The sequence below is a fragment of the Bos indicus genome, chromosome 1 (assembly GCF_029378745.1).
Source record: "Bos indicus isolate NIAB-ARS_2022 breed Sahiwal x Tharparkar chromosome 1, NIAB-ARS_B.indTharparkar_mat_pri_1.0, whole genome shotgun sequence".
In the NCBI taxonomy this organism is placed as follows: Eukaryota; Metazoa; Chordata; class Mammalia; order Artiodactyla; family Bovidae; genus Bos; species Bos indicus.
The window spans coordinates 81,593,538-81,620,837 of NC_091760.1; the positions used below are offsets into that span (position 1 = coordinate 81,593,538).

At 46.1% G+C, this 27,300-nt stretch overlaps 1 protein-coding gene across 4 annotated transcripts in view; it reads left to right on the forward strand.

The window, feature by feature from the left end:
• Positions 1 to 27,300, forward strand: part of DGKG (diacylglycerol kinase gamma) — a 226,518-nt gene that overhangs the window by 113,874 nt on the left and 85,344 nt on the right. For all 4 annotated transcript variants that reach the window (XM_070790495.1, XM_070790500.1, XM_070790489.1 and 1 more), the window contains 3 exons: positions 4,635 to 4,724; positions 7,302 to 7,462; positions 14,676 to 14,740. In XM_070790495.1, coding sequence (XP_070646596.1) covers positions 4,635 to 4,724; positions 7,302 to 7,462; positions 14,676 to 14,740 — 316 coding nt within the window. The remainder of the gene's footprint in view (positions 1 to 4,634; positions 4,725 to 7,301; positions 7,463 to 14,675; positions 14,741 to 27,300) is intronic.

Genomic DNA, 27,300 nt, shown 5'->3' on the forward strand with positions numbered 1-27,300 from the left:
GTAATAAAGAGAAATGGAACTATGTCTTATTTATCTTTGTTTCTACTCTTGGACCAATGCTTCACTAAATACCTACTTCGGGTGGACAAAAGAAAGAAAACACAATGGAAGGATTCCCACATGTACAGATGTTAACAGCTTAGTCTCAGGCCTTGCTTCAAAAATATATCTGCCATGGGCAGGATTTGGGCAGTTGCAGGACAGGCCAGATGGGGAGACTGGGGGGAAGGCAGTAGGCCTGGGACTTCAGGCAGGTCCAGGGTGCTGGATAAAGGCGAGGGAACTAAGAATAGATGCATAGTGCAGGGCAAGTCACCTTGAAATGAACGCCTAGAGCCCAGAGCCCACAAAGCACATCTGAAAGCTCAGATCAGTTCAAGCAAAGAAAAGCTACGATGGGGTATGTCCAATATGCCTTGATCAAAAGGGTGATGGGGATGGTGGGGAGGGTCCAGGCTGAGAATCAGGAGGCCTGCCTGGATCTGTGGGTCCTTGGACACAGTACCACCGGTAGATGATGGAGAATGACTCTGAGATTCTGGGACGAGGGATACATTCAAGATCTAACCCTGGAGAGCCCAGATAAACACTGAGATATAGAACATAAACTCAGGAAAGCAGCCAAGGGAATTGCTGAGATGGTCCAGAGCATCGAGCCTGGGCTGCGTGGCTGTCTTCATCCTTTGGTCCCCAGATCCTCCTGTGTACCTCCAGGTGCTTAGCTCCCATGGAAGCCCTGGTGATGCAGCAGCTCAAAAAGGACACCGTCTCACCCTCATGGAGCTTCCTTCTAGAGGGAAGAGACAGACAGTAAACAAAGAAATAAGTGAAATATACAGTATGACAGAAGGTGATTAAAAAAGAGAGAGAGAGAAGAGCAGAAAATAGGCAAAGGGAGCTCAGCAGTGGGAGTGGGGTTGCAAACTAAGACAGGGTGGTTTTGAAGGCCCTGAGGAGCAGATGATATTTGCATGGAGACCTGGAGGAGGAGAGCTTCGCGAATGCCCAAGGAAAGAGTAGTTCAGGCAGAAGGAACAGCAGATACAAAGGCCCTGAGGCAGGAGCAGAAGTCCAGTGAGGAGGCTGCAGAGCATGCCCAGGGTGGAGTCTGTGAGGCAAGAGGGGCTGGGGATAAAGCAGAGACAAAGCAGGGCCAAGTCTCTAGGACATGGGCTACGTGATACGGAATGTGGCTGTCATACCATGAAGATCCCAAGATGCTAGATTGTTTTGAGCAAAGCAGGGGCACAACAGATTACAGAAACTGAAAAGGGTGGGAGCTGGGAGACCAGTTAGGAGGCTCCTGCAGAGATCCAGGGAGGGGACCTGGGCCGCGAACCACAGTAGAGACAGAGGAGGTGGTAAGGAGGAATCAGGGTCTGGATAGCTTTGGAAGATTGAGCCCACAGGATTTGCTGACTTCCCATGGGAGACAAGTACTTCCTCTGGGAAGAGGGGAGTGGAGGATGGGCCAGGATAGACCCTGGACAGGGTGGAGAAGGCTGGGCCCCCGGGGGTCGTAAGCAAGCCACCTGGGTTGGGACAGGCATCCCCCATACCCGCCACATCTGCTCCCCAACAGGCACTCTGGTTTCCATGGACACGGCCCTGCCGAGCAGCCACCCACGCTCTCTTGTCACCCAGGGCTCTGGAGTTGTTTGTGGGAGGAGGGAGGCATCCTCTGGGAGCCGAGGAAGAAAAAGCTGATCAGCAGAGGGTGGATGGCTGGAGTGCTAGGAGCTGCTTGTAGGATTCCCTCTCCATCGGGAAGGAGAAAGTAGGGTTTGCGGACAAGCTTTATAAAATTCATCTGCAGGGGACACAGGTGATGTATGTTGCCCAGAACAGAAAAAGCATGTGAGGTGATCTGTTTTTTCACAGGTTAAAAAACAGAGATTAAAAAATGAGAGTAAAAGGAATAACTGGACAATGATCGTTCATTCAAGAGACTGAGGCCCTTGTTCAGTGCTCTATGCAACCCCATTTCAGCTCTCTCTCTGATCTGTTCTCGTGCAATAGCCAGAGTGGTCCTTCCTGAATATCAGTGGGGTTTTGATGTGTGTGAAGCACATCAGTGGCTTCCCAGGATTCTTAGATAAAGATAAAACCAATGCTTCAGGGGCCCAAAGTGGTGCCTAGCAGCTGCCCACCCTTCCAGCCTCATTTCCTACCCCCATCCTCACCCCTCAAATACTCGATCCCTTTCTGACCCTTGAAGACACTAGTGTCCCTTCCACCACAGGGCCTGTCTGTTCTGCTCCCCTGGCAGAACAGAAGCTTGGTCAGCTTCTACTTCAGACCTCAGCCTTCCTTGGGGAAGATCAGCCTTCCATTACAGGACCGCAGTCCCCTCCTTCCCAGTATGCATTTGAAATTATGCACCAATTACCTCATTAATAGCTATCTCTCCCTCTCAGTGGTAGGTACCATGAGAGCCAGAGCCAAGTCTTTTTTTTTTTTTGCCTGCTGTTAGAGCTGGATCACCTAACACAGCATCTAGGCCTTCAGTAAAGGTGTGCAGATACTGCGGCAAATAAGATACAGGTCCCCCAGAAAGGTCACAGTACATTTGGGAAACAAAAAAGTAGTCATTTACAAGATAGTGTGAATGAGATCATCCCTGGCACTAGAGAAGCACTCTGGAGAGGCATGAGGTCCAGACTAGGCCAACCAGGAAGGGCCTCTGCATTGAACCCCATGTTGACATGGTGAGTGGGAAGCAGGACGTGAGAAGGATGAGGCTAGAGAGTAAGGCAGAGCTGAGAAGGGCCTTGCTGCTGGGCTAAGGGGTGATGGGAGTCACGGCAGAAGGCAAAACAATGGGCTAGTGTGATCAGGCTTGTGGTTCAAGGATTGCCTGCCTGGATGGCCCTGTGGAGAACATACCAGGGAGTGAGACTGGAGGTGAAGAGGACAGAAAGGGGCTGGTGCAGCAGTAGCGGTTGGAAGGACTCATACTGTGTCAGAACTCAGCCATCACCATGGGAGGGAGAGGAGAGAGTGCTTGGAAAGCCATGGAGACAGCATGTAGAAATTGATGTGTAAACAGATGTGTGGTGAGGGAGAAGGAAAAAATCTAGAATTACATCCAGGTGTCTAGCCTCAGCACTGTGAGGATGGTTGATCTGCTGCAAAGGGAACCACAGAAGAAGGGGCAGACTTAAGCAAACAAGGGTCTTCCAGGCAAAGGAAGAGTCCCAGCAAAGGCCAGAGGCATAAATGCATTGTTCTGGAAAATGAGAGAGTCCACCAACTTACTCCATCTCAACCCTCCTGGCAGTAACCTCAGCCCTGAGTCTTGCCTCAGCTGTTTCCAGCACGAGTGTGACAACCTGGGTGGGGTGGGGAGGGACGGTCACCTGCTGGGGCAGCCCTGGCATGAACCTCATGCAGGATGATGATTCTTGCATTGCCCCCCACTCAATCCCCAGCCGTGCTCCCCAGTCACATCACCCACATCCTTCCCTGGCATCAGATGCTCTGAGCTTTATATAAGTGATATCCCCTGGAGCCCAGTGGGTGTCTGGCCTCCTTCAGCTTTCCCAGCTCAGTCAACATGCTGCTGTAGATATGCAGCCAGATGAAAACATACGTTATGCTACGCTTTCTCTAATGGTTTGGCCTGATGCTTCATCATAACCATCGTGGGAGATAGGATCAGGACTCTGTGTTTGCAAGTCTGGGAGGTGGTGGAAGTGGCAAACTGTTCCCTAGGTGCCAGATAACATCTCAGGGTTTGGCTTGTTAGACACAATGTTATTTTTAAGCTTTTGAACCTGAATGACTTGAGGTGAGGCATCTTCAGTTTCTGATGTCTCAGACCCACCTGTTTTACTATTTATGCAGCTGCTTAGGCTCTGAAGAAAGGAGGAGTATGGACTTAGAGGGGCAGAAATCTGGGTTTGGATGCTGGCTCTAGAATGACTTTCCCTCCATGAACCTCCATTTCTTCATCCACGTGAATGATAATATCTTGCAGTTAGTTCAGTCGCTCAGTCGTGTCTGACTCTTTGCGACCCCATGAATCGCAGCACGCCAGGCCTCCCTGTCCATCACCAACTCCCGGAGTTCATCCAGACTCACGTCCATCGAGTCAGTGATGCCATCCAGCCATCTCATCCTCTGTCATCCCCTTCTCCTCCTGCCCCCAACACCTCCCAGCATCAGAGTCTTTTCCAATGAGTCAACTCTTCGCATGAGGTGGCCAATGTACTGGAGTTTCAGCTTTAGCATCATTCCTTTCAAAGAAATCCCAGGGTAGTTCTCCTTGCAGGATCTGTCTAAGGATAAGTGGGGTAAATGCTTGTTATCATTGAAGATTAAAACTATGCAAACTAATGTTTTTGAGGTTTACCACTGTCACTTCTTGGAAAGAATTAGGATGAAATGAGGATGAACCAGGTGTAAGTTACTGGGAGACAGATTTAGCTCAATATGAAGGCTCCTTTGCAGTGGTTAGCTTACTGCAGATGGAAGAGATGGCTTTAAGGAAGTAGTGAGTTCCCCATCAGGAGAAGTATTCAGACAAAGAATGCCATAGAGGCTTTCAAGCATTAGATAAGGGGTAACTGAACAACTTAAACCTTCTGTAATCATGTGGCATATGGTTCTCTCTTCCTCTTCATGGGTTGCAGATAAGGCCAACTTTGCAAAGCATCCACCTGTGGCTGTCCTGCCTCTTGGAACAGGAAATGACCTGGCCCGCTGTCTCCGCTGGGGAGGAGGTGAGTCTGCGTGGGAGGGGCACTATCCTAGGGACAAGCATCCCAGTCTACAGGGAGGCTCTGCAGAGCTAGGCTGAGCTCCCCTCTTAAGGATTACATTCCATGGAGAAATACTCAACTCTGGGATCATGTCTAATCCATGCCTTTTCCCTGATGCCAGGGCCTGTGTCTGCCCTTCACAAGATTTACTATCAGCCTGAAACTCTCGGCTTTGAATCTGTCTCCCTCCGTGTGTGTGCTGTGTGCTAAGTTGCTTCAGTCATGGCCAACTCTGTGTGACCCCACAAACTGTAGCCTGCTAGGCTCCTCCATCCATGGGATTCGCCAGGCAAGAATACTGGAGTGGGTTGCGATGCCCTTCTCCAGGGGATCTCCCTGACCCAGGGCTCCTTCACTGCAGGCAGATTCTTTACCACTGAGCCACTGGGGAAGCTCCGTCTCCTTCTAACAAGTCAATTCCTTTGTCTCCTCTCCAGGATTCATCCCAGTCAGGGCTCACGTAGGAATTTTTCTGCCTGAAATTCCCCCTCTCCAAATTACTGACCTTCTTCTAAACTGGGAGTCAGAATGTAGACTGAAAAGTCCAATTAACCAGTTACCAGGGGCATTTCAGATCACCCCAGGGCCAGGGCCCCTCATTCTGAAATTCCCCTAAGAGGGACCTCAGAGTAGTAACCAGCATATAGGGCAATGGTCAGGAGCTAAGAACTCTGCAAACTGCAATAGCCCCCACAGAGCTGAGCACGCTCCAGAGAGTGGAGAGATCAGGGTGGCAGGCAGAATCAGGATGAGACTCCAGATGGCTGATCAATTCTTGGAGTGATCCAAGACCAGGCCCATAGTGGTCAGTGTGCCTGCTTGGAGGGTGGGGGCAGAGCAAGCAGAAGCTAGCCCCAGAAGGAAGCTGACAGGCATGGGAAGAGCTGCCAGGATCCTCAGCCACACACTGGGCTTGGGAAGGACCCTCTACTCAAGAGGGACAGCGGACTGTGGCCTCAGACTCTGGGCATCTAGGCAGCAGAGCGAGGCACCAATTTCCCGCAGCTCTGTGCTCCCAGTTAGCATCAAGGCCCTCAGCTACCTCGTTACTTTCATTGCTATCTTGTGATGCATCCCCTGAGGTGCTGACCAGACCCCTGACAGCTTGAAAATGCTCTTCAAGCTTGTCCCAGAGGTAATCAGGAACATGAAAGTGTTATTTGAAAGAAAAGACTGTCTCTCCCACTGACTTCTTACTTCCAGTTCACTTGCTACATTGGTTTTCCATTGCTACTATGTACAAACAAGGGCTTCCCTGGTGGCTCAGTGGTCAAGAATCTGCATGCCAATGCAGGAGACACAAGAGAGGCGGGTTCGACTCCTGGGTGGGGAAGATCCCCTGGAGAAGGAAATGGCAACCCACTCTAGTATTGGGAAATCCCATGGACAGTGGAGCCTGGAGGGCTACAGTCCATGGGGTTGCAAAGCCTCAGACATGACTTAGCCACTAAACAACCACAAACTATGTAACAACTAATGATTATAAACATAGAGGCTTAAAATATCCTTGTATCAGCTCCTGTAGGTCAGAGGTCCCAGAACAGTGACTTCCCTGGTGGCCCAGTGGCTAAGACTCTGCACTCCCAACGTGGAGGGCTTGGTATCAATCCCTGGTCAGGGAACAAGATCCCACGTACTGCAATAAAGACCCAGTGCACCCATATAAATGCTTTAAGAAAAAAAAAAAATCCTAGAACAATGTGACTAGGCCTCACCAGATAGAATCAGGGCACTGAACAGGCTGTGCTCCTCTCTGAAGACTCTAAGGGAAGAATTTCCTTCTAAAATTCTTTCAGGTTGTTGGCTGAATTCCATTCTTTGTAGATCTGAGGTCTGTCTCTTTGCTGGTGGTCAGCTGGGATTCACTCTCATATCCTAGAGGCCTTCCTCATTCCTTATGTAATGGATCGCTCCATCTTCAGAGCTGGCAAAAGAAACTCTCAGTTCCAATCCCTCTCAAGCTTCGGACCTATTTCTTAAGGAAAAGCCCAGTCTTTCTAAAGACTCACCTGATTAGGTCAGATCCACTTAGGATAATTTTGCTTTCGTAAAGTCACCTGTGCAATATAATATACCAAACCACAACTGACTAGCCCATCTTATCCACAGGTCCTGGGGGTTGCTGGGTATATAATCCCTCAAGGGCAAGAACTGTGGGGACCACCTAAAACTCTGCCTACAGCACTGTCCATCTGCCTCATGACACAGTCCTGGGACAGATCCTCAGTTCTCCCACGTGCAGCTTCCCAACCATCCGGCGCACTGATTCCCCAGGGCTTGCTTCAGCTACACAGGTCTATCCATCTTGGGCCAGCACCCGGCCCTACCCCTGCTACTCTGGCTTCCAGATTGCCCCAGCTTCTTTCTAATTACTCCAGATTGTCCTCTCCTTCTCTGTGGCCCAGGGAACCTCAGTGACTCTGGCCTGGACACACTGGGGGTGTCCAAGGGGTGCCCCACTCTGCTCCACCCTGATAGCTGCATGAGCAGCAAGCAAGCCTTTCTGCTCTGGGGGCAAATCAGTGCTGCACTCCACAGGTTATGAAGGGGGCAGCCTGACAAAAATCCTGAAGGACATCGAGCAGAGCCCCTTGGTGATGCTGGACCGCTGGCATCTGGAAGTCATCCCCAGAGAGGAGGTGGAGAACGGAGACCAGGTCCCGTACAACATCATGAACAACTATTTCTCCATCGGTGTGGTGAGTTGGCCAGGAATGGCTTTTCTGCATGGGAGAGAAGTGCCCAGGTGGGCAGGAAGGTTTCTAGTCTTTCACTGTCCACTCTGGGTCCCTGCTCTTTACTTGTCCCAGCGTCCCCCTGCCTCAACTTGGGTCCAAGCATCCTCGCATCCAGCCTAGATGTGGACATCCTACTGCACCCAGTCCTGTTCTTGTTTCTGCAGGAAGTTCCTGCCCCTATCATTTTACCTAACACAAAAAAAACAGCACATTTTTCAAAAGACCTATTACTCTTTGGATAATTTGAAATAGTTAAGGAAAAGCAACACCAAAAAATAACCAGGATGAGGTCAGGAGGAGATTCTCAGGTGAGCTTCTAGAGATGGAAATGCTGATGCTCCAGGGAAGACGTTGTGGTCTCAAGCTGGCTCCCTGGATTAGTTCTCAGAATTCTCTCTCTCCTGTCTTTTCTCCTCTTCCCAACCCCACTCCCCACACTCCAAGTGCACCTAAGCCTCTGGGGCATCTCCTCCTCGCTGACCCCTTAGGCTGAGCTCTGTGTTCCCCCCAAGCTCCTGTGCGGTCACCTCTGCCTTAGACTAAAGGGTTTGTTTCCATGTGCCTGACTTAGCCCCCTTATAACACACACACGTACACATACATACATACATATGCATGTACATACGCACGTACATACAAACACACGCACACTATAAGAACAGCAGCACATTCCTCCTTCTCCCCCAGCTCCCATCACATATAGCACAGCTAAGTTAGTTGGTTTTGCTGAACTCAGCTTCTGGTCCAAAGTGCATAGGTTGGACATTGCTTCCCAAATTGTTGGAGACGTGACTGAGAGGAAAAGGTGTCAGTCTTTTCCATAGATCTGGGAATTAGGAGGAAGGTGAAATGTAGACATTAGCATTTATTGAGCACCTACTGGGTGTTCCCCATTGTGCTAGACTTTAGTCCTCACAGCAATCCTGCAGGTATTATCATCCCCACCAACTGCATGTTACAGAGGAGACTTAGGGACACGGAACATGGAGGTGTTGGAACTAGGGCGCACACACTGTGCCTCACTCTGAAACCAGGTCCTTCTCTCTGCTGTCTTAGGAACTTTGCTGCCCAGTTTCATATGCACATGAATCCCTCCAGACCAACCTCAAACAGGGTAGTTTGAGGGAAGAACAGGGTTAAGGAAAGGGTTTTTTGTTTTCTTAATAAGAAAACTAAAAGGAGAGCCATGGAAGCAAAAAGGAAGAATAATAATCCCTTATATTTATGGGATTTAAAATTTACCATATTTACAGATATTTTCTTGGTTCTTATGATTATACTGGAGGGCAGTATTCCCTCCATTTGGTGAGTGAGGAAACAGAGGATCAGATTAAGGGATTTGCTTTCATTCTCTGACTCCCAGTCCCCAACTCTTTTTCTGTTAACTAAAACAAAAGAGCGAGGCATTGCTCGACCCGTGAATGGGCTCTGAAAGGATAGAGGTGCTGGTGAGAAATATATTCGGGGTCTCTGCTGCCCTGATCTGGTTGATCTCCTCAGCTCCCCTGCACCCTCCTCAGTGAGGGGGAGATACCTTTGCCTAGGACCTACCAGCTCCTCCTGCAGAGGAGACCCCTCCATCCTCTCTTTGACTCAAAAGCTCCTCCTTTGGAGCCACCTGCTCAGGCTCCACTTCATGCAAGGGGAACATGCAGCCTTCAGCTCCTGCAAATGAGACTTGGCTGACAAGTCTGGTGTTGGAGGCCAGCGGGATTCTGGAGCATGCAGCTTCCCTCCATTACAGTACGACTGAAACACATGTCGTTTTTCCTGTAGTAACCAGAAAATAACTTGCTGACATGTATTGAGTACCTAATGCACACCAGGCACAGCGTCCCTCTTGGAGGGTATAGCCTTTCCGCTTTTGCATTTTGCAAGAAGGAACTGTAGCTTAGACAGATAGTGACCTGCCCAAGCTGGTGAGTGATGGAGCCGGGAATCCCTAGTCTCCATAGCCCACCATGCTGTGGACCCTGAGCCATGCAGATCCTGCACAGGCCATCATCTCCATGCTGCCAAATGCAGCAGCATTAGAGGGGCATCCTCAAAATTTACTGTGTGACGGCTCACCCGTACCCTACCTGTACCCTTGGTCAGAAATGCAGATTCCACCCACATGACAGATCCTGATTCATATTCTGATTCAGTTGGTCTGGGCAAGTCTGGAAATGTGCACCTTTAATAAGCCCCTGAGATAATTCTGATGCAGACGGTCCCGATCAAGTCCTCAGTAAGTGAAGACAACCCATTAGAACAGAGAAGGATGGTCAGAGGAAGTGGTTCTTCACAGGAACAGAAACCAGATCTGAAGTAGGTAAAGGAGAGGAAAGACAGAAAGGAGGGGAAACCAGCACCTGTAAGCCATAGGCCAGAAGTGAGAGCCAAGCCACAGGACTGGGTGATCTGCCTGGGAGCTTCTAGAGGGCAGGTCATGCCCTGGGCTGCGTTCAGAGTCCTCAACCCCAAGTCTTCTCTTCTCACGCCCAGCTCTGGCTGCCAGAAACAACAGTATTCCTAAGGCCTCCCTGTCCATCTCTACAAAGCACCATATGCAAAAAAATGACATTTACTTAGTACTGCTGACCAAATGGACAATCATGCAAAAAAGGAAGCGACAACTCTCCCTCAGCTAGATAACCAAGCCCTAATCCCATGAGCCAAGACTGAGCATGCTTTTAATATATTCTTACAAATAAGAAGGACGTGAATGGGGGGATGGGCAGGAGGGAGGGAAAAAAGGACAAATACAAACTAACTGCTCCCCAAGGAAAAGCATAGGAATAGATTCTCCATTTCCTTCAGCGGTCAAGAGATTTATCTACCCCGGGCTGACCTACAGTAATCCAATCCGCTCATCTTTCAAGTGAAGAAGAACTTCACAAAATCTTCCTCGTGGTTTTTTTTCATATACCTTTAGCTTGTCCATGTTTAATATTTTATTGCAAATCAGTGAAGAAGCAGGGTTGTTTTTCTCTCACTGGTGTAACCTTAGCCTTCTCTCAATAAAATGCTTGCAGGCTTTGTGTGCTCACTCTTTAAAAGCTGGAAAGGGAAATTCTTGAGAAAACAAGTAGCCAACATGTAACCCTAAGAGAATCTGGGGCTGACATTTGCAGAAGCTCTTGCTCCCTATTTGACTTCCCAAACTCTGTAAGAGGAGAAACAGTATGTAAACCAACCCCCAGGCTTTACTTCCTTAAGATGATTAGAGTCGGACTCCTTTGGCAAAGAGAGTACTGCAGTCTTTGCCTCTTTTGAAGGACCTGGAATATCTTACCAATATCAAATGTCTGCTGCTCTGCATTTATAAGGGTGGTGACAATGACCCCCACTGAGCTGTCCCTGGGTGGTAGGGCATTCACTCTGATGAGTTCACACACTCCCATTGGCGCCAACAGAGCCCACTCATAGATGGAGGGGTAGCGAGGGCAGAGTCTCCTGGCCTATTTAGAGAGGGACATGGGCCTCGTTGCCTCTACATTCCCATCCACCACAGACTCCCCAGCTCCCTGCCAGTGAAGAGCTAAGGTCCTTGACCTTCTCACTCCCTCCATCTGATAACATCCATTGGCAGATTTTTCAACCCAGGCATTCAGGACACTACTTCCTCTGACTTCTCTGGCCTCTTCATCCCTGCTCTTTATTTTTGGATTTGCAGACATGTCAGGATGGCCAGGTATCAATGACAGGAAGTTTGGAACTGAAAAATCATTCCTGGGGTATGTGTAATTCTGAACACTGAAAAGGCTCTGCTTTCACTGAGCCTTAACAGGATGGGTGAACAGCTAATCCCTTGAGTCAATGAAATCTATTTCTGATGCGAGGGGAACCCAGGGGCCAAGGACGGGCCACAGCCATCACACTAACTCACGCACCATTTTTCACCTCACATTCTGTACTTACTAGACTTCACCAGCTAAGTTTCCACAATGGCAAACCCATTAGGGAATTTATCAGAAAGTCATCATTTCCCTGCAAACTTTTCAGTTCCTTCAGCCACAGGTTCTTATCTGTCACCTATGAGAGTCAAGAAGTTACAGGAACAATGGGACTACCTGAGTGGTGTCTTGGACAAAGGGTCTACACTCTTTGTCCTTCCCCAATCAGCCATAATTCTTCAGAACAATCCAAATACCAAATAATCTGTCTTACTGTCTCCTTTCTGTTTTTTTATCTCCGTAAGTTGCCAAAGTGACTTAGCCATTAGCCACATGTGGCTATTGTATACTTGACATGGGGCTACTCTAAGTTGAGAGATGTAAAATGCACACCAAATTTCCAAAATGTAGTATGAAAGAATTTTCAATATCTCAATTTTTATATTAATATTGTAGCAATAATATTCATTGAAATATATTATTAAAATTAACTCCATTTGTTCCTTTTCACTTTTTTAATGTGGTTACAAAAATTCTTTTATTTCTATTGGACAGGACTGGCCTAGACACCCAAATAGCTCAGAGTCCAAATGATTACCACTTATATGTGGAAGGGGCACAAAATTCTTTCGTCCAACTCTGCACTTGGGAGTTTTAGTTCAGGAAAGAGTAGACATATGTCCATACTGCTTTTTATCTCCTTTTTACCCCACACCTCATAGAAAGGACCCCAGAGAATGAGGCCATCAGAAGTGAGTGTGCAGCATGTCCATGAATGTGCAATTCCCACCTCCACCCCCACCTTCCAAATAGAAGACTTATTTTGCTGCAGTTATTACAGGAAAGGTTTGGAACCACTATAACACTGGTTTCTAAAATTTAAATGAACTCACCTCTGAATGTAAGTATAGCCAGCTTAACACCTGGCACAGAGAAGCCCAGCAGAGAGTGGAGATGAATCTTGCCTCTCTTCTTAATCCCCAGGTAGAGAAACACGGTTAGAGTCTTCACAGCATTGCCTTTCCAAACCTAAACAACAGTGGACCTGCTCAACTCCCTCTTACCACGTTGTATATTTATCACGGGGTTACACTGTCAAATTCAGAACCACATGCTTAACTAGTAATATTGTAAAGCCTGGTCTTTGTAAAAAGAACCTTTGCAAAACCTAGTTATTAAAAAACAAACAAACAAGGATAATGGGAATGACACAGAGGGCAGGGACCTATGCACATATCCTAGGGAATTAAAAAGCCAGGAGCCAGTCACTACAGCATTGGGGGTGGGGGAGAGTGAAGTACAAATCATGCCAGGCAACATGTGATTACTTTTTTCTTTTCTTTCTTTTTCTTCTGGGTTTTTTTTTCCCGCTTACAGAAGAAAATCAGTGCTTCAAAGGAACACAAGTAGACGGAATGTTTCTTGAATTCTAGAGAAGCATTTGACAGATGTCACATGAATCTTATTCAGCAACCTCACAAAACTTGCTTAGGAGGGAGGTGGGCGCGCTCTGAAGGCAGGAAACGCTCCTGCCTGGAGAAGCTGTGCAGGCTGGATCCACCGAGGGGACAGAGACCAGACCCCCACCACCCTCCTCTAATGTTGCCCCTCTCCTCCCATTGTCCACAGGGGTGCTTCAATTTCAACTCCTGATGTATCTTAAATAAATAATGAATCAGTAACTGGAGTTTAAATGTTAAATTCCCAAGACATTGTTTCAGCAAAGAGTGTTAGCCGACCATAAAATAAACCCATATCCTTGACTTGCCCTGTCTGCCTTTCAACAGGGGGCTGCTCACTGGGTTTATTCTTCTGCCAAGTAAAAATATTACGAAAGCTCCCCTTTGGCCCCTATCTTACTTCTGGATTTTCTGTCCCCACACTTAGCCCGTATTCTTTATTCACCACTCAAAGCACATGCTCAAAAAAAAAAGAAAGAAAGAAAGTTGCTTCATTGAACTATACCTCCTGATGTTTACCATTTTTTTCCAGAAATTTTGTAGAATTTCCAATATCAAGAAATGAAACTGATATAGCTAAAAACTCACTGTATGGAATTTGAATTTTCTTTTAGTTACACATTCCAGTAAATGAGTTTCTGTATCTCTTCCCTGCACAAATCTGAATCAGCTTCCTTGTTCTGTCACCACCCCACCCCCACCCCCAGCTCAATTAGCCTGTTTATTTCTAAAACCCACCACCTGCAGCTGACGTGCTGGCAGGAGGCCTGAGCCGTGAAGGGGCTTTTACACATTCTTCTGCTGGAAAAGGAGACCACTAACAAGAGCCGAGGACCCACTCTGAGGAGGAAAGATGAGTTCAGTTTTAGGTCTGAAGTTCAGGATTGGTTCTCCAGCGATACATTGTAGAGACAGCAGCAGCTACGTGCTAGTAACAACTGAGACACCTGGATATAGCCCATGGCAGGGAACATAGGCTGCAGAATGGAGTCAAGGCTGAGAGGTTCTGCTCTGAGCATGGAGAGCCCGGAAGCATGGTGACATGAGAGCCATCCTAACTGAGGAGCAGGTGGCCAAAGTAGAGCAAAGGAATGTGCTAATAGGAGGATAGCACAGTATCCATAGAACGTGGTAATGAGACTCTTGCTGACCTTGGGGAGAGTCGATTCCATGGAGTGATCAAGAGGCAAAAGCCAGAAGTTTAAATATATTTTTAATTATCTGCTAAGCCTGTTATCCAGTGCTACCAATTCTGTCTACTGATATGGATGACTAAGAGTTAATATATAACAGCCTCTACCCACATCAGTTTTCTGGTTTCGACCATGCACTATAGTTACATAAGATGTTATCACTGGGGGGAGCTGGGTGAAAGGGCCACAGGCACTCTCTGTACTATTTTTGCAACTACTTATGACTCTTAAAATATTCCAGAATACAAAGTATTTCTTTAAAGAGTGAATAGGGTGAGGCATTTCCAAACACATTCAGCCCCATGTGGGCTTCTGCTTTCTCACTGCTCACACACTCAGACACACCCCCTCTCCCCAAAGGGCAAGCCTCTCCCCCAAAGGGCAGCACCGTCCCCTTAACTCACCCTGAGCTAGAAAGGGTAGCAGTGAACATTAGGAGTCGTCGTCTGGCATCAGCTCTAACAGCATGAGGGCCCTCGCCCCTAACCTTGGACCTGGTGTCCAGCCTCTGCAGGGGGCCTCCCTGGTCTCCCCCTGACATCTGGGAAGTTCAGTGAAAGCGTGTGTCCCTTCCCTTCCTTCCACATTGCACAGGGTCAGGACCACTAACCAGGAATCTGCTTTCTGTCCCTTTCCCTTTCAGGATGCTTCCATTGCACACAGGTTCCACGTGATGAGAGAGAAACACCCTGAAAAGTTCAACAGCAGGTAAGAGGGCCCTGCGGAGGTAGCCGGTAGCCCGGACTGCACTGCCTGCCTGCCCCACCCACGCGGCCGCGGGTCCCAGGCCTCCACCTGCGCTCTCCAAAATGTTCTCAGCTCTGCGGCCCAGGGCTTTCCTGCCACGTTGCCGGAAGGAGGGCTTCCATTTCCAAGAAGAAAATAATGTCAAAAACCCGCCACGGTCTGGCAGCCCGTCCCCTGCCAGAGGGTGATGGTGCAATGGGAGGGCCTGGGCCAGGAGGGAGAGTGTGGTGTGCCCGCCTTGGGGAGTAGGGGTCTGAGCTTGGCTAACTTGGATTCCCCCTCCTGCGGTATGGTCGCTTTCTCAAAACCTACAGCGCCCCCATCCTGAGCCCCTCGATTCCCCGGGGGAGGGGCAGGCAGAGGGCAGAGGCCTTGGCCTCTCTTCCTCACAAAAGGGAGCTGGTGGCAGCCCTGGCCATGGCTGAGGGGCCGAGATGGCGGCGCTTCCCCCTCCCCTGCCGGCAGAGGGCAGCAGAGAGCGGCCCTGCTGAGGCGGGGAGCCCACCACAGCCCAGCCTCAGCCCGCGCACCTTGTGCAGGCCGGAAGCTTGCTCCAAAAATGGAATAGAAAAAAGGAAACCAGATCATTTGCAGAGTCATACCATTCTGCAGGCGGGTCCATAGAACTACCCCTGGGATGGTTCAATTACCGTTCTCCCTTCTTTTTCTCTTCTTGGTGGTTAATTTGCATCCTTTCTCTTTTCTTATGGTTGGACCTTATCAGGGTGACCACTGGATCCCACCCCACCCTCAAGCAGGTGGGGAGGAGAGTGGGTATTGATTTGGGCTCAGACTGAGTCTAAGGAACTTTATTTAGCCCACCAAGCAGAAGTCCAGTGTTACCCACACACCTTCATGTAAAGCCATGCACTTCCTCAGAGCTCCATCATTTTCATTCCTCTTCTTTCCCCTCACCCCATGCCTGGGAGTTTAATCAAGATTACGGAAATCTTTTTAGGGATCAGAAACTGAACATAATGAAGCCACTTCGACTTCAGGAAGAGTGATCTGTGGGATCTAATAGTAGCTGAGCTAACCTTATTAGAAAGTATTTTCTCTCTCAAACACACCAAGTCAACTCACAAAATACTATTAATATGTATATTTTCAACTCCTATTCCTACAATAGTCACAAACTTACAAATCAACTGATGCTTTTCTTGTGATCTTTTTCCCTCTAATATACACACACACACACACAAATCACTTTTTAAAAAATATTTCTCTTCCATCCATTCCAGACTTTTAAGGTCCCCTTTTTACACAGATACCATTATGCATACTCATGCACACATGTTTCTTAAGATGCCAAATGTTTGTGAAATCCATGGGGGTTCTGTTCATTCATTCATTTGTTCAGTGAATATATATTTTGAACACATCACCAGGCACTATTGTATAGGCCTTTTGGATAGACATGTGTAGGAGGCTCACAGTCCACGGATGGAGGAGGACTCGAAAGCAGATGTGCATAGTGATTTGTGTTAGGTGATATGAATCCACAAAGCAGGGGCATGGAATTTGATGTGGAGGGTCTTCCAACTAGAGAGATGCCTGGGCCAAGACACAAAACAAGTTAAGTATTGTTTTTCAGGTTGACAGGAAAAAGAAGGGCAACCCAGGGAGAAGGAACCAAACGTACAAAAAGATCCATATGAGCAGTGAAAAACAGCCTGCCTGGGGAAAAGCAAGCTCTTCGGTGTGGTCTGTTGGGTGGTCTCCTTTCATGGAAAGAAGCAAAGCCTCTGTAGACAGCAAGGAACCAGAAGGCGGGAAGAATTTCTCCATACTCCAAAAATCGATAGACAGGTGAACATATGACATAAAAAGAGCAATCATCAGTATCCACATGATCAGGTATAGTCAGGAAAAAGTTGTAGCTGTGCATTTCAGTGCAGAGTATGAACAATCTCACTGATCTGAATGAACGTTTTTCCTCCCCACTTCCCGTTTCTATCAGCAAGACTCTCCTTTGCAGTAAACTGTGCACCTCACCCTTCACCTGGTTGAGGTCAAGGGTAGTGCGATCATCTAGGAAGACAATCACGAAGATTTGCGTATAAATCCATGTGCCTTCTAATAAGTGCAAACATAGTGGCTCCAAGGCAGACCCTGTTTCACAAGGTCTCAGAACACTTCCTGTTAAAAACTTGAGTCCATGCTGCTTCTACCCTGCCTGCTTACTCCTATTGAAAATGCCCAGGAATGCCCAATTTGTCCACGGAGAGGCAGACGAGCAGCCATTTTTCCCAGGCTTCCTTATTTAGCTTTGGAGATGGTTTTAAATAGGCAGGTGGCTGTTGCCATGGTTACCCCATTACACCAGCGGCTAAATTTAGGGAGGGCCACAAGGGATAGGAAGAAAGCTTGATACCCGGGATTTAGAAATGTAAACGATATTATCAAACACAGCTTCGTTTTACTCAGCTGAACTTAGGTTTTCCAAAGAGTAGTCACTGCTTGGCTGGATGCCTTTACTGTTAATACCTAGGACTAGGCCCTCAGGGATAACCCTGAGGTTAAATCTAGGGAGTTGTAACTGTTTTGTTCTGTTTTGAACAAGGGAATGTGACTTGTCAGGGCTAGAATTTATCAGGAAAACTGAATCTTTTGCATTGCTCTTCAGTTTTCTGGGCTATTTTAACAAGAATTACTAACCTAGGTACAAGGGCTGCAGGAGTTCTGCGGGCACCTTGAAACTGTATGTAAGATATTGAATATATTTTTCTGGAGAGAATGTCCATTAACTATCAGAAGGTTCTTGAAGAGACCCATTACCCTCCAATGGTTAAAGTCACAGTTCTGAGCCCTCTTCGAGTCCTGCTGCTGCTAAGTCATTTCAGTCGTGTCCGACTCTGTGCGACCCCATAGATGGCAGCCCACCAGGCTCCCCTGTCCCTGGGATTCTCCAGGCAAGAACACTGGAGTGGGTTGCCATTTCCATCTCCAATGCGTGAAAGTGAAAAGTGAAAGTGAAGTTGCTCAGTCGTGTCTGACTCTTAGCGACCCCATGGACTGGAGCCTACCAGGCTCCTCCGTCCATGGGATTTTCCAGGCAAGAGTACTGGAGTGGGGTGCCATTGCCTTCTCCCTTTGAGTCTTAAGAGGTATCAAATTATGACTCAACTATTGGGATTTCAGGAAATTCTTTCCCCAGTGGCCTCTGGACACAGGTTGTTGCCAGGGAAGGTGGTTGGTTACACAAAACTAAGTTATGTTCCCTGTGGAATCGCTTTGTTAATGAAGCAAGAACCAGACCCAAGGATGCTGGGTGATGAGCCAGATGTGATGGACAAGGATTGCTGCTGCTGCTGCTAAGTTGCTTCAGTCATGTCCGACTCTGTGCCACCCCAGAGACAGCAGCCCACCAGGCATCCCTGTCCCTGGGATTTTCCAGGCAAGAACACTGGAGTGGGTTGCCACATCCTTCTCCAATGCATGAAAGTGAAAAGTGAAAGTGAAGTCGCTCAGTTGTGTCCGACTCTTATCGACCCCATGGACTGCAGCCTACCAGGCTCCTCCGTCCATGGGATTTGCCAGGCAAGAGTACTGGAGTGGGGTGCCATTGCCTTCTCCAAGGACAAGGATTAGAAGGCCTTTGATGGCAAAGATGGGGCTATTTGGAGCTCCTACTTCCTAGGGCTTCCCAGGTGGCGCTAGTGGTAAAGAACCTGCCTGCTGGAGTAGGAGATGTAAGAGACTCGGGTTTGATCCCTGGGTCAGAAAGATCCTCTGGAGAAGGGCATGGCAACCTACTCTAGTATTCTTGCCTGAAGAATACCATGGACAGAGGAGCCTGGCGGTCTCTAGTGCATAGGGCTGCAAAGAGTCAGACACTACTGAAACAACTTAGCATGCACGTGTGCTACTTCCTAATCATTAACAGGCTAATTATTAATCGCTGACTTAGGAATATTATGAAATTTATCATCTCATTGTTGGCATGAACAACAAAAGAGAGATTTAATTCTCTTGGGATTATGTGTGTTAGAAGGTGTTCTAGGATAAAAGGGTAAATAAGACTTGGTTCCTGCCTTCAAGGAATTCATAGTCTAGCAAAGAAGGAAATACAGGCCTCAAATTTTTTTTTACAAAATGATTTTCACATACAGGGAGGCTATATGTTATAGGTCATAGAGCATATAGGAAGTTGTATTGAATAACACACTTGTTAATGGTTGTATCCCAGCATCACTTATAAATGAATTGTGTAGAGTACAGAAATGATGTTAAAAGGGAACCAAACTAAGAACTGTTATATTTCGAGCTCCTGCTACATGCCAGGTGGTAAAATAGACACTTTAAATTCATTAGAATATTTGAATCCCAAAACTGCCCTACAAGGTAAATACTAACATTTCCATTTTGCAGATAATGGAACTGAAGCTAGGAGAAGCTAAGTTGCCTGGCCAATATCATACATCTTGTTTAAGCAGTGGGGATGATAAGGTTTGAGCTAGCTTCTAACTCCAGAGTTTAATCTCTTGTTTCCTGCACCTGTTACCTTCCATGGATTGCATCTAGCAAATACCAGTTGTATGTCAAACATTCTGATGGGTACTTTATACATGATCCCACCCAGTGCTTACAGTGACATGCAAGGGCAAGTGCTGCTGCTCCATTTTAGAGATGAAGAAATTGAGGCTAAGAAGGTAGAGCTATTATCAGCTTGATCCGCCTTTATGAACCATCTCTATGGGGGAAAGGCCCGCAGAGTTCCGAAGGAGGACTGCAGTTATCCCACCACGCTTACGTTGTGTGGTAGGACTCTTCTCCTGCTCTCAGTGTCCACAGCAAGGAGTAGGACTGACTACATGATTGCGTGGCCCAATGCAAAGTGGAAGTGTGGGTCCCTTGTTCAAAAATCATTAAGAATTTCAAGTCAGTGACAGCAGAGTTAAACCAAGCACAAGGCCCTTCTCAGTGTGAGGCCCCAAGTGACTATACAGAACTCATATTCACGAGCTGGCCCTGGCAAGAAGTTGTGTTAGTCGCTCAGTCGTGTCCAACTCTTTGCAACCCCATGAACTGTAGCCTACAAGGCTCCTCTATCAACAACAAGGAGAGAGTAGATTAAAATACAAAGACACATTTGCCAGGGCTCACAGAATGGGGGTTAGCAATAAAGGTAAAAGAATGGAGAAAACAGGGTTCCAATTAGGGGAGGAGGAGGAAGGATTATCAGTCCCTCAAACAGGCAGTAGTTAGTACTAGCAAATGAGCCAAAGATGCTAGCCGTATCTTCCACGTGTTCAAGAACGAGTAGACCGTGAAGTTTCTGGATTAATTCTCTGTGAAGCGTTTTGTTTGTATGGAACAGATGGGGGGTTCCTAATTGGAATAAGTACCTGATTCCAATGTCACCGTCAGTGAGTATCCAGAAAGAGAAGTCTAGCTGTGGCGTTCTTTAACTGTTGGTCAGAAACTCAGAGCACTTGAAGAATGTGTTATTCCAAGCCTGCTGAGTGCCATCCACTTGAATATGTCCCTCAGCGGTTTAAGCTAAAGCAAGATATTTCCTGTTAGGTCCTTGAAAGAGACCGAAAACAATGCTTCATTCCTACCAGAAGCTGACCATCTTTCTCAAAAGCCCTTGGGTCATGAACAGGCTCAGGAATGTTCACTTTCTTGGAACCAGGAGTAGCTCATGAGGGGTTCCCCAGAAGTTCTAACGAAGCCTGAGTCCTTAAGAGGTTGGAAATAACATCTCACAAATAACTAAGCCCTTAATAGTTATTTATAGAATGAGGCAGCAGGGTATAGCCCAAGTTGGCATCAGAACTTGGCTCTGCCACTTACTAGCTATGTGACCTTGGGCAAGTTACTTAATCTCTTTAATCCTTTGCTTCCTACGGAATCTTACAAGGTTGCTAAAAGTGTTTAATGAGTTAATGCATAAGTGCCTGACACATAGTAGGTCCTTAGTAAATATTTATTGTTGAATATTATTGAATGACAAGCATGAGGAAAGCATTTCCTTAAATTTGACAATAAAGCATTGACAATAAAAGGCTTTTCTGATGGAGTGGCAAGTGGGATGCAATTATAGAGTCTGCCTCATTGATATGGCCCTTGAACTGAAAAGTTGGAGGACACCTAAAAGTTGGAGGAGACTCCAGCTGTGATATATTGAATCTGTCCAAATCTTCTCTTGGGGGATAGGAAAAAAAAGCAAAAGTGTTACTCGCTCAGTTGTATCTGATTCTTTGCAACCACATGGACTATAGTCTGCCAGGCTCCTCTGCCTGTGGAATTCTCCAGGCAAGAACACTGGAGTAGGTATCCATTCCTTTCTCTAGGGGATCTTCCTGACCCAGGGATTGGACCCAGGGATCAAACCCGGGTCTCCTGCATTACAGATGGATTCTTTACCATCTGAGCTACCAGGGAAGCCCCAGAGGATGGAAGGATGGCACCAATTAACCAGGATTGGATTCTACAGATTGGAGCTATAGAAAAAAGTCCCTTTATTGGCTCCATGGGTGTGTAAGAGGCAGGGTCTGAAGACTGTAGATTGTAAGTCCAGATGCCAAGTTCAGGCTACCAGCAAGATCAAGATAGGGATCACCAACCGCTGAGGACATGGTAACAGAAGGAACTAGAAGAGAGTGAAAAGGGCAGGGGTTACAGGACAGGTGCCATGGTCTCCATGGGAACTTTGGGCTTACCAGCTGGGGCCACGGAGCTCAAGCTGCAGGGTAGGTGGGTGACCCAGGGCGGACAGACACTGGAGGTGTGACTCCCCTTCCTTCGTTGATGCTCGCTCTTACCTCTCCCACTGAGCATCTCTTCTCCCACTTTAGATGAGCACAGAGATGTTCAGTGGGAGGCAGAATAGAAGCCAGCAAAGCTCAAGTCATGCAATTCTGGAAGGAAAGAGGCCTCCTCTCTTGAATACTTATAGCATTGTCTGCAGTCACAAACATAAGCTGTATCTCCATTTACTTAAGATATTCGTTTTCATCTAGAAATGAAACTGGGCTAAGCTATTCTTTCCAGGAGCCCTGTGAGGGAGCCCAGTGTTACAGCCCAGATGTTTGACTTTTCCAAAGCATCAGTGTACAACAGCAGCAGATGCATCAGGAATAAAATGTTTATATTCTGTGCCTGAATTGGGTTTATCTAATGCTCAGGAGCCCAAGAAAACCTGCCCTAGGTATTCAGAGGCCACACTGTCTGCACCTGTTTCCCTCAATATATCAAATGATTTTTTTTCAAACATATAGGATTCAGAAAAGTCCCAAATGAAGCCGATTATGGCATTTTCTGTTTTTATTCTTACTCCTGTAGGTATTTATAAAGGAAATGCAAACCTTATGCTTTGTGTTCAAGTACTTTCAAGTCTTCAAGTCAAGTCTGACAGACCCACTTATTTAATTAGTTGAATGTTTCTATACTAGCCCACAAAAATGTTTTATCCCCCACCCTCCTCACCCCACCTCAACAGAGACACAGTGAGTGAAATGAATGAAATATGGGTTCGTGTTTTTTCCACCAGGCCTTCATCATTACGCAACTGCTCAAGACCAGGGTTTTTTTGGCTGCCTTGTTTGTTTACAGTCAGCCCTTGATTATTTGCAGAAATGAGGGAACAGCAACACAGATCATTTAAAGCTGTGGATGGTCAGAGATTTTAGGAGGCTGCGATTAATCTTTGTGTGCAGGTCTCTGCTGTAAAGATTCCAAATATTTTAAATGATATGATGAAACTACGTGGACTCTCTTAACATTTCCATTCTCCTCCTGGCTCCCCAGTCCATGTTGCAACGGACAGCACAACTTCTCAGACTGGTACACACAAGCAGCCTATGATATCTCAAGACTCCTTACAAAGTTGCTTGTTCATCAGAACATTTCCTTGCTGTAGCTTAACAGGCCTTTCCCTCTAGCCCCTTCCAGACTAAAACAAACAAACAAAAAAAGGTATGATTCATGTCAACAAAGACTAGAATCAGTTTGTGATAATACCAGAAAGGAACTTGAAAGCCAGCTATGTTTTCAAGTCTGTAGGCCAGATAATCCAAAAGTTATCAGTACTTATTTGTTGACTCCTCTCTAGAAATATTTCCATCAAAGAGCACAGCATACAGTATATAATGAAGTTCAGAAGGGTTATGGTCAGCATGATAACTTCATGGAAGAAAATCAAAGTACAAAAGTTCAGAGTAAGATAGAAACTGGCCAGGTCCTCAAATGGGTGTTGATAGTCTGGATTCTTTCCAGAAGGGAGAGGTCAGAAAAATACTGGAATCTGAAACCATGTCTTATAAGGAAGGGCTGAATAGGGGATTATTTCACCAAAAGAAGAGAAGACTGAGGGAAAAGTGATTATTGGCCTCAAATATTTTAAAAGTGCTTCTCATACAGGAGGAATTAGGTTATTTTGAATGATAAATCAATGGGGAAAGTGACTAGGTAAACCGATTTGAGCCCCATATAAGGACATCAATTCCATCAACTAGGGGCACCCACAAGTGCAGGCAAAAATTCTTCAAATTCTCCAGGCAAGAATATTGGGGTGGGTAGCCACTTCCTTCTCCAGATGATCTTCCTGACCCAGGGATAGAACCCAGATCTCCTGCATTGCAGGCAGATTCTTTACCGTCTGAGCCAACTGGGCTTCCCTGGTAGCAATGGCCAGTCAAGTCTTTCTCACAGCGAATCCCTCTGACAATCTCTCTTCTGCCTCCCTCTTCCACTTAAAAGGGTTCTTGTGATTTCTTTGGATTGACTCCGATAACCCAGGATAATCTTCCCCTTCAAGGTCAGCTGACTGACTGCCAGTTTAAATTCCAGCTGCAACCTCAATTGCCTTGTGCCATGTAACCTAACATATTCATATTCACAGGGTCCAGGGATTAGAACAAGGATATCTTCAGGACATTATTCCACCCACCACAAGTGCCTTACCTCATAGCATTATTTTGAAGGCCCAGTGAAACAGTGCATTTAAAATGCTTACTACAGAGGTGTGGCACATCAATGCCAGCTATTCTTTTTAACATTCTTATTATTACAAAGAGCCCACATCAGGTAATAGTCACATTAAATGACTCAGTAAAGCCCTTAAAACTCTGAGATTTGGAGATTCTCTAAGAGGAATGGTAAATATCTATTGGTCATAGGGTATGAGTCATCAAAACCATACAGCACCTTTTTCTTCATTTATCTTAACAAAATATTTTCAATAAAATAACAATGCATGTCATTATATAATTTAATAATATATCATATAGTATGATATCATAGTTTATTTCAAAGTCATAAATAATTTGTAAAGTTCAGAAAAGTTAGAGTATGAAAAAACCAATCACTCATATTCCCATCACTCAAAAACATAATATTGCTATTTTGGTGCATTCCAGCAGGTTTACTTTGTATTTTAAAATAATTATGTATATATGTATACATATATGTATTTTAAAATAATTATAATATGTCCTTATAAAGTTGTATGTACTGTGTTTTAAACAACTTTTCCTTATACAAGTAAAGGCTTATTGTAGAAAAATAAATCATATTGTCCCCTTCCCCCAAAAAACATTATTAGCATTTTAATGTATTTTCCTTCAACACTTTGCCACACAGTTTAATTAAGCTCACTGGTATTCACTGGGTTAAAACATTATTAATCCAGTAGCACTTATAGGTTATGAAAGAAAAATGATATAAAAGAACTGATTGGAGTAAGTTTATCTGCAGTGGGAGTTTTATTAGTCTCTTCCAATTAAAAAAATTCCAATGATTTTGTTCAGTTAATATGAAAGTTTTAAAGATGTTATTATTCAAGTGCCTTTGCAAATGAAATAACTACTTGATATGTTATGCAGTTCTACTTCGTGGAGATCAAATAAAAAGGATATAATTCTCTTAACACAGTTCCCAGTATTGTACATAGTGTTGCTCTGTCTGAAAGAGACTAGTTCGTGTTTTATGTGGCCATCAGATGTAGCAAGAATTGCCATCTGAACTCTGCAGTGGTTGTTTTTTAAGTATGTGTGACTGTCAGGGTATATTGAAGTGCTTACGAAAGTAGTAAGCCCAATATAATCAGCATTGCTCCAATTCATACTAACAATAGGAGCCATCATTTGTTGAATGCTTTCAAGAATTTCATGTTAAAAAAAAAAGAATTTCATGTATATTAGTTTTAACTGGCACAGCTATCCAAGTAGCCATAAGTATTATGCTCCATTTTATAGATGAGAACATTGAGGCTCACAGAGATTATGCAGTTTAGGAGCATACAACTAGTTAGGGGAGTGGCTATTCAAATTTAGTCTGTCTGACTCCACAGCTTCCACTCAGCCCACTATACTTCCTGCCTCCCTGAATGCCCAGTTTGGTGCCCCAAGACAAAGAAGCACTTAGGAAAGAGACAAAAGAAGAGTCACAGAGACAGTTAAAAGAACCTATGAGAAAACTTTTTTAAAAAATCATTTTTCCTGGAGAGGAAAATTAGAATGTGTTGGGAGTAGAGTGAGAAGGATTTCCAACAGGAAATAGTGACCACACCTCTTAACTCTTCATCCCAGCTCTGGAAAGAATGCAAGGGGGAAGCATGTGCTTCTAAAGTGAAGAATTGCCTTTGGAACGGGAGGAAGAATCTCCTGACTTGGAGACATATTAAAGGCTAAAGTGAGTTATCAAGGGAAGTATTGTGGAATGTCTTGCAGAAGTTTCTAAAAACAGAAGACAGCCTCATTCATCTGGCCTGACAAGCGCAGCATCTTCTCTGAGCCCAGGAGTGAGTCATTGTGCTACCAAATGGGACCCTCTGCTTCCCACTTCGCCATGACGGGTGGTCCCCAAGACACCTCTCACCCGCTTTATTCCTCAGTTCCCACTTGGACCCCACGATGGCTCTTCCTCAGCATGTCCTCAGTAACCTGCTGGCCCATCCTGATGCTCTTCCCTCTCAGGCCCACCCTATCTGGAGCTGCTCATGGTTTTTGTCCTGTTTCTGCCCCATGAGAACCTGCTGCCACAACCAGCATCCCATTTTATAGAATTTCAATGCATCTGCTTTACCTTCAGGGCCCTTTATACAGTTCTCCTTCCCAAACACCGATCTAGTCTTACTGCTTGGTTGCTGTTACTCTCACCTTGCCCACACGTGCCCTTAACTCCTTAGTCCAGGATAACATCTCCTCTGGAAGCTAATCGTCACTTATTGTTTCAAAATGCACTCTAAAATACAATAGTCCTGCCCTGTCCACCCCGAGTCCTGGCCTGTGCCTTTTCTTAGACTCCATCTATAAGCTTTTGTTTTAACAGTCATTAATTTATTTATGGCTGCACTGGGCCTCTGTTGCTGTGAAAGGACTTTGCCTGGTTGCTTGCGGTGCACAGGCTTTTCATTGAAGTGGCTTTTCTTGTTTTGGAGCATGGGCTCTAGAGCTCAGGCTCAGTAGTTGTGGCACAGGGGACTTAGTTGTTCAGTGGCGTGTGGGATCTTCCCGGACCAGGGATAAAACCTGTGTCCCCTGTATTGGCAGGTGGATTCTTATCCACTGAGCCACCAGGGAAGTCCTCTACAAGGTTTTTGACACATATTTTTCCTACTTCGATTTTTTTTCTCTTCATCTTTTGTAAGTCTTCATTTTGGCACAAACGCTCTCTGCCTTGTTCACAAGCTTCCTCACTCAGAGCAGGGTCTGAACTCTTTGGGAATCCACTGACTTAAACACCAGAAAGGTGGTGCTGAGCATGTGCCCTCATTCAGCCAAACGTGTTGAGCATCTGTTCTAGTAGCTTGATGCTGGGGCTGAAAGCAAAGATAGGTTACCATGGCCCCTACCTGCCAGAGTCTGTGGGTCTAGTTGGAAAGATGAGCGTATTCAGAGGCTCTTAGCAACTGTATTCATTTCCTAAGGGTGCTGTGACAAAGTACCACAAACTTGGTAGCCTAAAACAACAGAAATTTCTCTCATAGCTCTGGAGGCTGGAAGTCTGAAATCAAGATGTCGGCAATGTGGGTTCCTTCCCAGGCTCTGAGGGAGAATCTGCTCCAGGCCTCTTCGCTTGCTTCTGGTGGTTGCCAGCAATTCTTGGTATTTCTTGACTTGTAGCTGCCCCACTCCAACCTCTGCCTGTCTTCCCCTGATGTTCTCCCTGTGTGCCTGTGTCTCTCTGTCCACATTTCCCTCTTAAGGACACCAGTCATTGGATTTGGTCCACCCTAATCCAATATGGCTCCTCTTAACTTGATGACATCTATAACATCAAAGATTGTGTAAGGTCATATGCTGAGGCACTGGGGGCTAGGACTTCAACAAATCTTCCTGGAGAAAACAATTTAACTCCCAATACCAACCCTCCCTCAAACCCTCACAAAGGATGGAAATAGAGTATAATATGATTGAGCTTCATTTTAACAAGGGGACATGAATAATGAGTGCAAAGACCTAACTGAGAGAGTGCGTTTAGACTTCAGAATGTTATTACTTCCCTTGTGGCAATAGTGATAAAGAACCTGCCTGTCAATGCAGGAGACGTAAGAGACCTGGGTTCAATCTCTA